Source organism: Ochotona curzoniae, unplaced genomic scaffold (genome assembly GCF_017591425.1).
Source record: "Ochotona curzoniae isolate NIBS_2020 unplaced genomic scaffold, NIBS_Ocur_1.0 contig_1328, whole genome shotgun sequence".
NCBI classification, from domain to species: Eukaryota; Metazoa; Chordata; class Mammalia; order Lagomorpha; family Ochotonidae; genus Ochotona; species Ochotona curzoniae.
Window position 1 is genome coordinate 1,129,550 of NW_024465041.1, and position 15,958 is coordinate 1,145,507.

The 15,958-nt window shown below is 49.5% G+C and overlaps 1 protein-coding gene across 3 annotated transcripts; it reads right to left on the bottom strand.

The window, feature by feature from the left end:
• Positions 1-938: 938 nt before the first annotated feature.
• CDV3 (CDV3 homolog) lies at positions 939-15,687 on the bottom strand. 3 transcript variants are annotated; one of them, XM_040965770.1, is made up of 6 exons: positions 15,194-15,687; positions 14,650-14,726; positions 8,689-8,691; positions 5,034-5,179; positions 4,084-4,243; positions 939-3,163 (listed from the first exon to the last, which is right to left on the bottom strand). In XM_040965770.1, exons 1-6 carry the CDS (start codon positions 15,434-15,436, stop codon positions 3,013-3,015), a joined length of 780 nt encoding a protein of 259 aa, XP_040821704.1. In that variant the 5' UTR covers positions 15,437-15,687; the 3' UTR covers positions 939-3,012. The 3 variants fall into 3 exon arrangements, with proteins under 3 accessions (XP_040821704.1, XP_040821710.1, XP_040821699.1); XM_040965776.1 differs by lacking the exon at positions 8,689-8,691 and having other exon boundaries at positions 939-2,706; XM_040965765.1 differs by lacking the exon at positions 8,689-8,691.
• Between the last annotated feature and the right edge of the window lie 271 nt (positions 15,688-15,958).

The following is a 15,958-nucleotide window of genomic DNA, read 5'->3' on the forward strand; positions in this document are numbered from 1 at the left end:
GAGCTGTACTTAACTTTTCTGGAGCGAACACTGTGGGCAAGCCCAACACGGTTCCCCATCAACGCAGCTGGAAAGGCAGGCGACAGCCCTAGTGCTCGAGCCTCTGTCAGCCAAGTGAGACCCACGTTAAATTCCTGCTTCCTGGGCTTGGTCCAGCTCTGGACGTTGAGGGCATCCAGGGAATGAGCAAGTGGATGACAGAGCTCTCTGCTTTCAAAGAAACTATCTTTTTTTCCTTCTTCCTTCTCAAAGAGAATGGCAGTGCTCCAACCCACTGGTTTGGGAGCTTTCCCATGTGGGACAAGAGCCCAAGTGTTTCACCCATCACAGCTGCTTTCCAGGCCCTGCACCAGCAGTAAGTTGTTCAGGTCCAGGTGTTTCAAATTGGGATGCAGGTTCCTCAACCACTTAGCCAGTGCCCACCCAGGGGCAGAGCTGGGAGAGAAAGTAGCTTAAAGTACTAAAGTAAAAACAAACATTTTGAACTTATTACCCCAAATCTCCTGAAATGTTCTTCCATGGGTGCAGGGTTGCAAGGCTTTGGGCCGTCCTCCACTGCTTCCCAGGCCACAAGCAGGGAGCTAGATGGGAAGTGGGGCTACTGGAATTAGAACCGGTGCCCATATGGGATCCTGGCACATTCAAGGCGAGGACTTCGGCTGCTAGGCCACAGCACCGGGCCCCAAATCTTCAAATGCAGCCATGCCGCCCTTTTGAGATATATTCAAAAGTTACAAACTTCTGAACTCTGACCTTGTACCTGTGAGGGAGACCTGCTCAAATGTGGGAGACCCAGAGGCTCAGGGCTTCAGATCAGCTCAGCTCTGGCCACTTGGGCCACTTGCAAGGGGAGTGAACCAGCAGACAAAATCTCAGTTTACCAACTCTCCAAGACAGAGGGGAAACTTTTTAAATAATAAAGTAAAACATTGCAACAATTCATATATTTAGTTTTTATTGAATTTGTTAATGTTACAGAGTTCTTGCACTGCGAAACCATGCCTGAGAATCCAAAGAAATGGTCAAATGGACAGCCTCATCCACCCACCATACAGTAATGAAAACTTGATTCATGAGCATTTGGATCATTTCACATTCCTTTAAAAATTTATGAGTTGGAATTTAAATCTGCTGCAGGTCTTCAGATATCTAACACAGTAAATAAAACCTCACATATACATCTCAGTTCATTTCTCTGTCATAGATCCAACAAAAATTTTGCTGGAAAAAAAATGTATATGTCTCAGGGGAAATATGTGGCTCATGGTCCAAGGGATAATTTACTAAGCTTTCCGGGTCCCAAATGATGTCCTTAGTTTTAGCCTCTTGTTTCCTGTTTCACCATCCAGCTCCACTGTGGCTGGCTCACACACACACATACACACGCACGTGGGCGTGCACGCAGTCCTACCCTTCGGCAACATCATTACCCAGAGCAGCTGGCCGACCGTCGGACGCTGCTGCAGCCCGGCTAGGGGTCCGTCCTTGCACCACACTGGCGCAGAGGAAGATGTCAGCACACCGCATGGCGTCGCCCGCCCATTTGCTTCATTCTCTGCAGCTCCCGCACTTAGCTAAGAGATTAGAGAAACCTAGACTCTGCATCAAGCGGTTCCATACCACTGTGCAGTTTCTACTGAACCCAAGATACAAAATCAGAAAACTGCCAGAATATCTCACGTGGTGGGAGGCATCTCTCAGTAAGCCTGGCTGGCTTCCTCCAGTCCCTCTCAAGGACTAAAGACGACTGGATGTCTTAGGCTGTTAACGATTACAAGCAGAAGTGCTACACCGCCTTTACCCTTGACTCTCCAAATGAGCAGTGACCAGATGCACCAAACGGTGGATCATGGAACCCACGGAGCCAACGGGCACCTGTTGTGTCCACCACCTTAAAAATCTGGACAGATGTCTAGGTGATGCAAGAAGCATGAATGGTTTCAGGGGGAGTTTTGCTCTTGTTTCTCTGAATGTGTAAGGACAGAGCAGCACCTCTCTTCACCCGAGCAGGTACCACTCTCCCAGCCATGGACACCGCAATTCAGACCTGATCAGAGGCTGTAGCAGCACCTGGGGGAGAGCCTCCAGCAGCCACTCCCCTCCACACAGGCAATTTGGTTCTGCTCTGGGGATTGGCAAAGTCATGACACATTTTACAATTCTAATGCATATTTCAGGTTATTTACTTAGAATAAGCTCTATCAAAGAACTTACTCTAAGTCAAAGCAAGAAAGGCCTTAATGTGGAGCACTATGCAAATTGAAAAAAAAAAAATTACTTAGAAAAAATCATTCTCATCCCCATCCTCTTTCCCATTTTGTGGACCCAAGTTGGATTACCAAATCTGGTTACCTTTGAAATACAACCTTGGTTGAAAGGATGAACCACAGCCCTAAAGATGATGGGAACAAGCAGGTCTTTTGAGAGCAGTATGTTCCAGGAAGTGTATGTGGCCACAGCCTACTGCAGAGTATTTCTTACGGGTGGGGCCCAGGACAGGTCAGTTAAGGTCACTTCAATCTTCATCTTTTACAGCAGATCAGAACCCAGGCGGCTGACTTTCTCGTAGGAACCCAGCAGGGCTAGTTTCATTGTTTGCTTCAACACCCAACAGCTGTAACCTTCTTATCCAGAGCTGGGATCCACAGGAAGTCCACAAGGAGGGCAGCAAGTCTGAGGTAGTCAACCCTGATGGAGGCTCAGTATCTGAACATAAAAAGATTTGGAAATGACCACTAGCTGTGGGGGATTGAATTTTGAATTTGCAGAGTAATTATGAAAGCACTCCTAAATCTAGCACACCCCCTCTTTTTTTTTTTTTGGTAACAAATGAAAACTCCCCTACATCCCACACAGAGAGCAGTTGTGGCACTTTAACTTGCAGAGGGCAATAGGGCCAGGTCACTTTTTGCATCGGGCGCTGCAGATCCAGTAGAGCTCAGGTGATGAAGGGCTGCTCGTGGCGCTCAGCTGTGGGCTCACGACCTTAGGAGGGCTAGCAAAGACCATCCCTCAATTGCACTGCATGCGGCTGCTTTTCTGGTTCTCCAGCACAGCATACTGGTTGTCTAGCTGGAGCTTAAGGGCCTGGTTTTTGGAAACCTCATCTCTACCTCTATTTTTGTGCCTTACTACTTCATAGCTCTTCTCCATTTCTTTATCCCTAAGGGAAAAGAAATGTAATCAGTAATTATTTCTTCGTTAGGGTTTTTTGAAATTATTTTTCCTTGCAAAAAAAAAAAAAGAAAGAAAAAAAAAAACACAATTTAGATGAATCATGAGGGACAGTCAGGGGAAACTAATATGTAGAATCCTTCTCAATTAAGGGCTGCAGTGTAACAGAACACAGAATTCTGCACTGAAGCCCCACGGTCCCATCCTCCACTGAACAGCAACTATGTTAGGACCAATGATTTAATCCTCCCAAGACTCAGTTTTACCTTTAGCCAACAGACAATACATCTCGATGCATAACTAAGAGCACCAGCCTTCTATTTCAAGCAGGAAGGTGTAGGCATTGTTCTGTTGGGACAGACTGACAGACGAGTGCTGGGCCACTGCCTCCCCCAAGTCCCCCAACACTGTGTCTGCACACAGGACACAGCAGAGAGCATGAGCAAACCGCACTCGGAGGCAGCAGGCTCGGAGTCCCTGCTGTCACTCACATGTCTGTTCCACTTTTATGTTTATAAAAATTCATGTCCCTAAAGAAGAGATAGGATTAAGTGTGGTCATTTGACTCCAGGTAGTGTTTAAGTACCTGCTGAAGCCGCATGATTTTAATACCAGATTTATAAATGCCACCGTCTGGGAACACGGTACAATGCTGCCGTTTCATGTCTAGCTTCCACGTTACAAGGAACATGGCTGTCATGTTAAAAGACCAGGGAGAGACCTCGCAGACAGCACTGTCCTCAGTGCTCTTTCCCCCGGCTTGCCAAGGGTTCCAGACAGCCCACAGAACCCTGCTAAGAGCCTGCACCTCATCAACAAGCAGCTGCCCCAACAGTGAGTGTTAGCGCCCAGCCCAGCCCCTGGCCAAGGCATAAAGGCTGCATCGCCAGATGCCGTCACCGCACTTACTTCCGGCTTTCTGCGTGCTTGGCAGTGGACTGCAAGGATGGGAACTGTGTGTCACTGTAGATCTCCGGTGGCCCCTGTGGCGTTCTCCTGGTTGTGGTTAGCCTGGCTCCAGGTGGCCTATACACACCGCTGGACATCGCTGGTTCTGGAGTTTCTGTAACTAAATGTTTAACAATTTTGGAGAAACCGTTCAAGCACTCGACACTTAAATCCACACCTCCTGCCAACACTTAGTAACTGAGGAACCATGATCTGTACCAAGGGCCCAAGTCAGACTTCCTGTCATTGGGATGCTCTTTGCAAGGGCGGTGGTCAAACTCCTCCAGGTATTCCTCTCCAAGAACACCTATCCCTCATCCTTCATTATTTACATACGGAAGCTCTGTAAGCCAAATTCTTTCACGAGTGGAACCTGATGGTCCCACCCAGAGGTTGCCTTCCACAACAGGACCCACTGCAGTTCTCAGTCAGCCAGTGAGTGGATCAATGTGCTTCTCAAACTGTTTTCATTACAGCCTTAACTTCCACCATTTGATGAAAAATTTCTTACCAATTGCATGTATCTACTTGTACTGGACTCCAAATAACTTTTTAAAAGATTTAATATTTCTTCATCCTTAAAAGACTTAGTTTTACCCTTTGGAATCAGCCCTACTGAGAATCTGAGCTTTGACACGAGAGGGAAACATGAAATGATATAAACACAAACCAAACACAGGCATCCCACAACATATCCCTGACATGGATTATCTACCTAACTCTTCAGCAGCCAATTAAAAAACAGCATGTGTCTAAACTTAAAAGCTGCTCTCCCGTAAGAGGTGAAGTCTTTAAGCAGCCCACGGGCTCTCACTCCAGCACAGCACGCACCTGGCTGAAAAGCTGACGTGTGTAATTTCCCGATTTCACATAAACTAGACATCTTTTTGAAACAGAAATATTAAGCTTACCAACTACTGGAGCGGGAGCTGCCTGTACCGGAGCCGTTTTGTTCCAGGGGCCTGAAGATTTTTCTACGCCACCACCGCCACCTCCACCTTCTTCCCAGTGATCACCTGGATCTTCCCTCTTCTCAGTATCATCTTCTTCCTTTTCACTATTGGAAAAGCAAATAAATTCAGCTAGAGCCACACCAGAACCACTGCTCTGTTCTCTACGGGCCTGGAGAAGTCACCTGACCTCCTTCAAAGCCCGAAATGTTTTCCTTGTTAAGCTAAAGAAAAGAATAGATTTCATTTTACACAGCAAATTTCACTTGACTTCCTGTGGAAAAACAAAAGGATCTCTGTAATTCTCCTTTTTGCAAACTACCTCATAGTTGAGAAAACATACAACAGGACCCCAGCTAAAAAAGTTTAGCAAGTAAAGGGAGGAAGAGGCTGCACAGAAAAGAGTGATGAGGCTCAATTCCTGGGGCGAGCATCTTGATGCAATGGGTGAACCTGCTGCTCCTGACCCATCAGCCCATATTAGAGCACCAGTTCCAGTTCTGGCCGTTGCATTTCTGCTCCAGCCTCATGCTAATCAGCGAGTCTAAGAGAGGGAAGGTAGCTCAAAAGTTTGGGTCCCTGCACCCATGTGGGAGGCTTGGAGTTTCAAGCTTCCGACTGACTGCAATCTGGACCAGCTCCAGCCACGTGCCACTGAAGAACCAGCGGGTTTCCGTCACTTTATCTCACAGGCAACAACCAATTCTCTACAAATGCAATAAAGGTTTCCGGAGGTTGAACAATATTATATGGGGATGGTAATCCTATGGCACATCACGCTGCTCTCCAAACGGCTTCATGTTTTAACAGAAGAAAACAAGTGTGTCCAGAGTCAATATCAGCGCTACTAATCTCATCATGACCCATTCTACTAAAAGCTGTCCAGACATGGACAGACATGCATGCCTGTCAGCTGTTTTGACTACAGGGTACCCAAACTCAGTCTCTGGCTGGCCAGGCATTACAAATGCAAGATGTTCATTGCTAACACACCACTCCAGGACAGAGACGCGTGGATTCTGCTTTTCCAATACCAACTTTAAACTGACCAGAGTTACAATCTAAAAAAATCTTTGCTCATTTCTCTGGCTGATTATTTTTTAGACTTCATGTAAACTTGAATGTTCTGCTAAGTCAAGTCTGTTGTGGAAGGTCTACTCGCAGAGCCTACTAACCTTTCCCCGGAACTGGTTCATTTTTGCCAATGGTGATTGGTAGCGGTCTTCCCCATCTCCTGCCCCAACCAGCTGTTTCTCAGAGCTCTGTCCTTGGCCCTCCACTTTACACATTTTCTCCTTTGGGTATCTGAACCCACAGCCTTAATGTACAGACCAGATCCACAGCAATGCCCAACTCTTTCAAATCCTGAGAGCCATTCCTGGCTTCCATAGGTTATATATGGAGCTTTTCCTCCCATTTCTATAAAAACAAGATGTATTTTGCACAGATTATCTCCTTTAAGCAACTGGAAAGCACTGTCTTATGGACTGCCTACCAAGCAGAGAAAAATCAAGAGCTGAGGCCAAAAATAGCAATTATACGCTTCCACCTTAAATTTGCATTTATAGTAAGATTTTACTTATGGAGTCTATACTCCTGGCTTTGGCCCTGCCCAGAAATGGCTGCTGTAGATTCTGAGCGAGCCAAACCAAACAAAAAAATAAAAGCCGTGGAGAACAGAATAAAAAAGTAATGCACAGGCCTGGCACCGTGACCTAGCGTCTAAAGTACCTGCCTTGAATGCACCCCCGGGATCCCATATGGGCACTGGTTCTAATCCTGGCAGCTCCACTTCCCATCCAGCTCCCTGCTTGTAGCCTGGGAAAGCAGTCGAGGACAGCCCAAAGCCTTGGGACCCTGCACCCAGTGGGAGACCTGGTGGAGGTTCCTGGCTCCTGGCTTCAGATTGGCACAGCACCAGCCACTGTGGTCTCTCCTCCTTTCTCTATGTATCTGATTTTCCAATTAAAAAAAATTAAATCCTTAAAAAATTATATATTTTATAGGAAAAGCCAGAATGCATTACTTAATTTCTTAATGCATATTAGGAGCAGATTCTAAAGCAACTGAGGCCTAGACGAACAGCTTGATGCAGTATACCGGTCAGCAGGTGGAGACAGGACAGCACTTGGCTGCTCCAAGCCTCCGCTTGCTCTCATGTCAAACAAGGATGAAACAGACATATCGCACTAAGATCTGGTTCACACTATTTAACCACTGCTAGGATGGGTGGGAAGAGACAGAGATTTCGGGGAAAACAAACCTGGAAACACTTTTTGAGCGGATTTTAAAAACGGGTAAGAGATGGTATGATCCTGTTTTAGGTAACTTATTAAGTAAGACAAATGCCCAAGCAAAACGCACAGCACCCAATCTACCCGAGTCTAGCACTGACATTCAAACATCAGAACTACCTCCAGGGACTGTAAGTCCGCCTGGAAGCACTGCCAGCGCAGTCACTGCCATGTCATCTGCTAGGCCAGGGGCAAGCCTGGCACTGCCCTTGCCCGGGTGGGTGCACAGGCCCAGGCCCGCAAGGCGCTTTTCGCATACGTCACACCGTGAAGGCCTCCAGAGGGCCGTCATCACTGTTAACACTGCTGACTCGCAGAGCTGTTCACACAGAGCTCTTTGATTCTAAAATACATTCTCCCGTAACTGCTTAAATATTGATAACATGTAGAAGCTGCAACTATTAGTGTGCGGTAAGCAATCCTTCCCAAAACACACACACACACAGTAACAATCATTACCCCAAGCAGAAGGGGTTATGGGTTTCTCCTATTTTCATAATTTTTTTTTCAAATGTTCTAAAGGCAAGTACATTTTTTTTTCTAAAGAATCTTAAAGGAAAAAATTCCAAACTTGGTCTGACAAATCACTGTTACACTGTTAGGGTTTCCGTGTCCCCGACTGACCCGGGCAGCTAAGGAAACGATCCCAAGACTTGAACTGCGCGGTCAGAAGGCAAGCCTTGAAACACGCTTCCATCTGTGTGGCTACTGAAGTAGGGGCCCAATACCAGGACAGTATCCCTCACTGTCACCTCCATCCGGTCCCACCTGAAAGGGCCCTGCCAGGCACCATCCCCTCAAGGCCACACTAACGGAGCTGCCCCGTCTTGGCCTGCGAAGCTCCAGCACCAACCGGAAATAACCTTCAAACATCACAACTGTGTCCAGGGCCTGGTTCTCAAGTCTGCTCTAGAAGCTATGCCAGCGCAGCAACTGAAATGTTCTTCCCACGTATGTGACACAGGAAGAAAAAGGTGACTGACACAACTACACACAGCATCAGGAGCAATTTCCTTCACTGGAGACTCCACCATCTCCAAGCCTACAGAGGGAAACGCATAAATTCAAAAACCATCACAAATTAAAACATATACCTAGACGCCAGGGCCGGCATCCCATATGGGCACAACCACTTCTCCAGCCGCCTGCTTGTGACATGGGAAGGCGGTGGAGGATGGCTCAAAGCTTGGGACCCTGCACCCACGTAGGAGAACTGAAAAGAAGCTCCTGGCTCCTGACCAGCCCGGCTCTGGCCAAACAGCCATCGTGGGAATGAACCAGTGGATGGAAGCTCTATCGTTCTGTCCCTCCTCTTCACTGACCTGCTTTTTCAAAAAATAAATGACTCTTATAACCTGTGCAAAGGACTGAAAAACAATGGAAAAATAAGAAAATATGTTTTAGCCTGCTGTAATTGTATAATATTAGATAAACTTCTGAAACACCATCCAACAGATAAAGGGACTAAGACCACAGTACTAAAACAGCACAGAACATGGTTTACATAGTCTATTTTCTTTTTTTTTTTCCCCCAAAGATTTTTAATGGAAAGGCAGATCCACAGAGGAGAGATCTTCAATCCATTGGTCCAGTCCCCAAGTGGCCACAATGGCCAGAGCTGAGCCAATCTGAAGCCAGGAGTTTCCTCCGGGTCTCTCACATGGGTGCCGGATTCCAAGGATGTGGGTCGTCCTCTGCTACTTTCCCAGGCCACAAGCAGGGAGCTGGATGGGAAGTGGAGTGGAGCAGCCAGCACACAAACCAGGACCCTCATGGGATCCCACCACATGCAAGGCGAGGACTTTAGTCACTAGGCTACCACGCCATGCCCTATTATTTTCATATCTACTATTTCAGAAAGTGTAGGCTGCAGCAGCCAGGACTCAGAGAGGTAGCCAGAACTCCATCTGACTCTTCCCCTACGGATAACACGAATGGAACCAGAAACGGAATCAAACCAGGGCTCAAATGAACTCCACTGACACAGGTGTCCGAAGCAGCGACCTTAACTTGCTTTGCTAAACTGCCCAATCCTAGTTTGCTTTTAAATCATCAGCGTCGTGTAGGATCTTCTGCTACAATGCAACACCCATATTTCTAGTAATCACTACACTTTACAAAGGCATGCCATAAAAACCGTAAGAGCCAAAGTGGAACAAGGGGCACAACACACAAAAGCATCAATGAAGTAAAAACTGAGGCAAGAACTTTGGGTTCCTGCCCCTGCGTGGGAGACCCGGAAGAGATCCTGGCTCCTGGCTTTGGACCGGAGCAGCTCCAGCCATTGTGGTCACTTGGGGAGTGAATCATTGGATGGAAGATCTTTCTCTCTATCTCTCCTCCTCTCTGTATAACTGACTTTGCAATAAAAATAAACAAATATTAAAAAAAAAAACCTAAGGCAAGAACAGAAAAAAAAAAAAAAAAACCCTAAGGCAGGAGCCTAATTAAAAACATCTGTAAAGCTTTTTGAATGTTAAATGGTTTAAAAAACTACTAACAAAGCCAGAAGAAACACACTACAAACATTCCTTTTCTTCCAAACATGTATCGGGCTTTGAATCAAAGCAGTTTTAATACTATCCCCAAAAGGGCCTGGCAGCGTGGCCTCGCGGCTAGGCCTAGCAGCTCAAGTCCTCGCCTTGAACGCACCCGCGGGATCCCATATGGGCGTTGGTTCTAATCCCAGCAGCTCCACTTCCCATCCAGCTCCCTGCCTGTGGCCTAGGAAAGCAGTCGAGGACAGCCCAAAGCCTTGGGACCCTGCACCTGTGTGGGAGACCTGGAAGAAGTTCCTGGCCCCTGGCTTCGGGTCGGCGTAGCACCGGCCGTTGCGCTCATTTGGGGAGTGATGAATCATCGGACAGAAGATCTTCTTCTGTCTCTCCTCCTCTCTGTATATCTGACTTTCCAATACCAAATACGCTGTCACAAATAGAGTGCAGCGGCTCAACGCGCGAGGGATCAGAGCCCCTGAGCAAGTGCCCTTCCCGCCTTCAGACGCTCCTGAAATGCAGCAGGCCAGGCCCTGGGCGACCTGGTGTCTAGCTCCTGGATAGTCACTTAGGAGACTGTGTGAATGCTCTCTGCCTCTCAAACTAAAAAAGAAAATCCCAATTGAGATTGTTCTTTTGGCTGTGGAGGTAAGGCTGATGGGACACAGGGAGAGCTGCCTGCCAGCCTAGACTGTGGCTCAGAGAGCACCACACACCCAGGACCTGTACTCCTGCATTACGGCCCTGGGACTCTGCTGCCTCATACTTTAATTGTGTTCTTTACACTTCTAGAACGGGGTGAAAAGCCCATTTCATTTTTATTGGACTGTAGATTTAGAGAGGAGATACGGAAAGACCTTTCCTCCACTGGCTCACTCCCCAAGTGGCCACAACTGCCAGAGCTGAGCCAATCCAAAGCCAGGAGGAGTTTCTTTAGTATGGTTTATCAGGAGCCTATTCGCTCATCAAACACTACATAAAAATTTGTAAGCAGGCCTAACACGATGGTTCAATGGCTAACCCCTCATCTTACATGCGCTAGAACCACATACTGGTTCGAATCCTGACTGCTCCACTCCACATCCAACTCCCTGCTTGTGGTCTGGAAAAGCAGTCCAGGACGGCCTAAAGTCTTGGGATGCTGCATCCACGTGAGAGACCTGGAAGTTCCTGGTCTCTGGCTTCATAGACGCTCAGCTCTGGCCATTGCGGCTACTTGGGGAGTGAATAGCAGAGGGAAGAACTTTGCCTCTCCTCTCTGCAAATCTGGCTTTTTAAAGATTTATTTTATTTTTATTGGAAAGCCCGCTATACACAGAGGAGAGACAGAGAAAGATCCTCCATCCGATGATTCATTCTCCAAGTGAGCGCAACTACCGGAGCTATGCCAATCCAAAGCCAGGAGCCAGGAGCTTAATCCAGCCTTCCATGCGGGTGCAGGGTCCCAGCTTTGGGCCATCCTCGACTGCTTTCCCAGGCCACAAGCAGGGACCTGGATGGGAAGTAGAGCTGCTGGGATTAAAACCGGCGCCCACATGGGATCCCAATGTGTTCAAGGAGGGGACTTCAGCCGCTAGGCCACACCGCCGGGTGCAAAATAAGTAATTCTTTAAGAACACAATCTGAGTATTTCTGCCTGTGCCCCGAAATCCCTTCTCAACACTGAGAAGCAACCAAGAACAACGTCAAGACACGGAATGTTACCACACTTCATGCATGCAGTTTCCCGATGCAGGTGTCTGCACTGCAGCACCTGTACAACGCTGAAACGATCTGCTGGTGCCTACTGCAGGACCAGTGTTTCACAACCGTCAAGCCAAGCATCATGTCCTAACACATGGCAGTCACATGAATTCGTGCTACAATGAATCTAGTTTGTATTCGCAAAATACATACTATCATCTCCTCTTTTAGGTTTGAAGTCCTCATTTCTCAACAAGTTTCTCAGAAATCTCGGACTCCAGAGAACTTAAGTCTTGATTGAAACATGACTTAAAATTGTTAACCTCAAGAATTAAATATTACAGGCCCAGCGCAATAGCCTAGTGGCCAAGTCCTCACCTTGAACGCACCAGGATCCCATATGGGCACTGTTTCTAATCCCGGAAGCCCGGCTTCCCATCCAGCTCCCTGCTTGTGGCCTGGGAAAGCAGTTGAGGACAGCCCAAAGCTTTGGGACCCTGCACCCGCGTGGGAGACCAGGAAGAGGCTCCTGACTCCTGGCATTGGATTGGTGCAGCTCTGGCCATTGTGGCCACTTTGGGAGTTAATCAATAGACACAAGATCTTCCTCTTTGTATATCTGACTTGCAATAAAAATAAATCTTTTAAAAAAAATTAAATATTTCTAACTTTCTCTCCAAGTCCATTTTAAGCATTTGGGTTCCTTTACCACTACCAATGGCTTCCTTTTCTCAAATACTTGTCTAGGGACATGACATTGAGTAAGATCAATTCAGCTGGAAATTTCATGGCACTTAAATCTTGAATTTCTTGGTAAACAGGAGACAAGACCTTAATGCAGTGTTGCTGCTATTCATCTATTTAACCTTTTCTGAGGGGACCAGCATGTAACACGGCCTAGCACCTGCAGAACGTATATAATATCCACACTACAGCAACTCTAGCACGCAAGGCAAAGACTGCCAAGATGCGAATGAAAGTTACAGGCACACTTTATTCATCCAAGACCACCCTTGTCCCTTACACCAGAGCCCAGACTGCACAGCTCAGTGGGAAGACGCACACATTAAAGCAAACTGCTGAGCCTCACGTTTAGACGCCCGCTTCCCAAGCAATAATTACATGATGGATACTTGGCTCTGGCTTCTGACTCCCACTTCCGGATGCGGACCCTGGGAGGCAATGGTGGCCCTAGGCTTCTGTCATTCACAGATCGAGTTTCTAGCTCCTGGCTTTGCCCATTCCCAGGCAAGCACTGAGGAGAGAACCAGAGCTGGGAGCACACTCCTAAATAAAACAGACCACCGAAATTAACAAACTTTCAATTCGGCTCACTTGAACACTTTTCCCTTCGGAAAGCGCTGCCTCGGTCCAGAAACACTACTGTGCAGGGCGAGGCACCACTGGCAGAGCCCCGAACGGCAGGACCTCACGGCCCCTTCTTGTCTTTAAGAGATAATCAATTGATACTGCCTTTTCTTCCTTCCATTGGGAAATCAGATTTACAGAAACATAGAGAAAGCTCTTCTGTCTTTTAGTTCACTCTCTACATGGTCATAATGACCAGAGCTGCGATGAGCCAAAGCCAGGAGCTTCTTCCTGGTCTCCCATATGGGTACAGGATCCCAAGGGTTTGGGCCATCCTCGACTGCTTTCCCAGGCTACAAGCAGGGAGCTGGATGGGAAGTGGAGCACCCAGGATACAAACTGGAGCCCATATGGGATTGCGGTGCTTGCAAAGAGGGACTTTAGCCACTAGGGCTACTGTGCGGGTCCCACATCCCTTTCTTGAACCCCCTTTTTATAGGCCCAGTGAATCTCAGGATTAAGGAAGCGCGGCTATTTGATAGATATCTCTTCAAATTCAGGAAAGAGGCCAACATGGGCAGGAGAACAAATTCCCAGCCCAATCATTTGTACTTGACACTACTACAAAGGAATCCAGCAGGAGCTGCCTCTCAGGGGTGGCCTGCGTCCCAGGAGCCCGGGGCCTGCGGCGCTCAGATGCCTCTACATGACCTAGCCCCGGGAAAAGCACCAGGACACTGACACCTCAGGTGTCAGCAGTATTCAACAAACGTCACACACACTAACCCTGGCTTCTCAGTAAGAGACATGCAAAATCACAAATATTATCACTAGGGTGACCAAAAGGCCGGTTTTGGGGTAAGAAAAGTATTTCTCTTTTTTTCTTTAAAATATTTTTTCTACCATGCCATGAACTTTTTTTTTTTTTTTTACAAACTGCAAGCCTCTGGCAGGGCACAGCTTATCAAGGTTATGCCTTTCTTCTTAATCTTCAAACAACAAGAATCAGATACCAATTTTATTTACAAGCCGCTCAAATTAGGTCATTTTGAGATTGGATATAACGAACAACATTATTTTCAGATCCTCAAGGATCCTGGTATCCTGGTGGCTAAATCCTTGCCCTGCATGTACTAGGATCTCATCCGGGCAGTGATTCGTACTCCCTGCTTGTGCCCTGGGAAAGCAGCCCAGGACCGCCCAAAGCCTTGGGACCCCGCACCTGTGTGGGAGACCTGGAAGAAGCTCCTGGCTTCCGCTGGGCTCAGCTCTCTGGCCACTGCTGTCACTTGGAGAATGAGCCAACAGATGGAAGATCTTTCTCTGTCTCTCCTTCTCTCTAAATTTGAACTTGCAATAAAAATAAATAAATCTTCAAAAAAATAAATTCTCTAAATCAGTTAATTCAAGTTCTTAAGAATTACTCTTGCTGAAAGGCATTCCTATAAAGCTATGCATAAACTTTTCCACTGTTGGGGCGGGATTATAGGTATCTTTTACTTTTTAAGATTTTTTTTTTTAATTGGAAAGTCAGAGCTACGGTGTGAAGGGGTTACGTGTCCTTTAAGCAAGGCGCCACGAGGTGCCGAGGGGACCTGGCTCTGTACTGCACATGTTGGGGCTTCCCGAAGTGGGACACCTGTAGGTCTCACAGTGAAAACACACAAAACCTGCATTTGTCTGTAAGAATCCTCTACTTCCAATCCAAAACCCAGCCAGATTTCACTTTAAACAACAACGAAGTGAGGTCCACTCGCCCATACCCAAGCCGCCCAGTCACTTGGGACTAACCCATACCTTATTTGCATTGCCTGAACTCGAAGGCCGCTGTAGTCAACCTCTTTTTGTTCAAACTCTTTCCATTCATCTTCATCCTGTGCAAAGAAAACACCACGGGGGTGAAGCTGCCTGCCTGCAGCTCTTTACAAAAAAAAAAAAAAGTCCCGCTTCGGTGGGGGAGCCCTCTGCAAACGCGTAGGGGACACCCAGCGAGCTCGGCACGCGCGCCCCAGCCCCCCCAAAGACCAGAAGCAGCAGCACGCGGCCCGCTTCGGCCGAGCTGCTGGCCGCCGTGTCCTCGGGCCTGCCGGACGCTCCGCTCGGCCACCGGGGGGGCCGGAGGAGGCGGTCAGCACGGCCCCAGGGCGCTCCCCTCCCGGCCAGGCCGGCCAGCGCCCCGCGGGGGCCTCCCCGACGCGCGGAGGGCCTCGGCCCGGCCAACGCCCGCCCCGGCGCCCCAGCGCCCCGGCGGCCCAGCCCCGCGGGCGGCCCCGATCGCGAGGGGGGCCCTCCCTGCGCCGCGTCCCGGGGCCCCCGCCGGCCGGCATGCGGCCTTCCTCACCTTGGTCACGGCCTTGGCGGCGGCCCCGGCTCCCGCGGCCCCCACGCCCGCCGCGCCGCCGTCCGTCGGCCGGGCCCCAGCGCCCGCCCCGCAGCCCGCCGAGCCGCCGCTCCCGCCGCCGCCGCCGGCGCCCACGCCCGCCGCGCCCGCCGCCCCGGCCGCCCGGCCGCCCCGCTCCTTCTTCTTCTTCTTGTCCCTCTTGGCGAAGAAGTTGTCCAGGCTCCGCTCCTCCGTCTCGGCCATGGCCGCGGCTGCCTCGGCCCGGATGGGTGGGGCCCGCGGCGCTCTCCCGCCGCTTTAGGGCTCGAGGTCGGCTCGACGATCACGCGGCCCGGCGCGGCGCCGCTCCGACTCCGCGAGCTGACCGAGGCGCGAGCGGCTCTCCCTCCCGCCGGCCCTCCCCGACACGGCGCGCCGCGGCAGCAAGGTACGAGCCCGGCCTCTCCTCAGCCCCGGCGAAGCGCGGCGCGGGCCCGAGGCGGCGGCGCGAGCGGGAGCCGAGGGAGAGGGGGCGGGGAGGGAGGAGGAGCAGGGGGGAGGCCGCGCGCGCGCCGCTCTGGAGGCGGGGCAGCGCAGAGAGAGCCAATCGGATGCCGGCTCGGGGCCCTGAGGCGACAATCCGGGCGGAGGTGGAGGCGGGGCCGCGCAGAGAGCCAATCGGATGCCGGCGGGGGGCGCTTAGGCGACAATCTGGGCGGGGAGGGGCGGGCGTATGCAAAACACGTGACGTGTCCTGAGTGCGGCCTGCCTATAGGCCGAGGGCTC

Coding starts and splice junctions, on each gene's coding strand:
- CDV3 (XM_040965770.1), bottom strand. CDS start 15,436: ATGGCCGAGACGGAGGAGCGGAGCCTGGACAACTTCTTCGCCAAGAGG. Junction 14,727..15,193: donor CCGCCAAGGCCGTGACCAAG/GTGAGGAAGGCC, acceptor TTCTTTGCACAG/GATGAAGATGAATGGAAAGA. Junction 3,164..4,083: donor AAGCACGCAGAAAGCCGGAA/GTAAGTGCGGTG, acceptor CTTTTCCCTTAG/GGATAAAGAAATGGAGAAGA.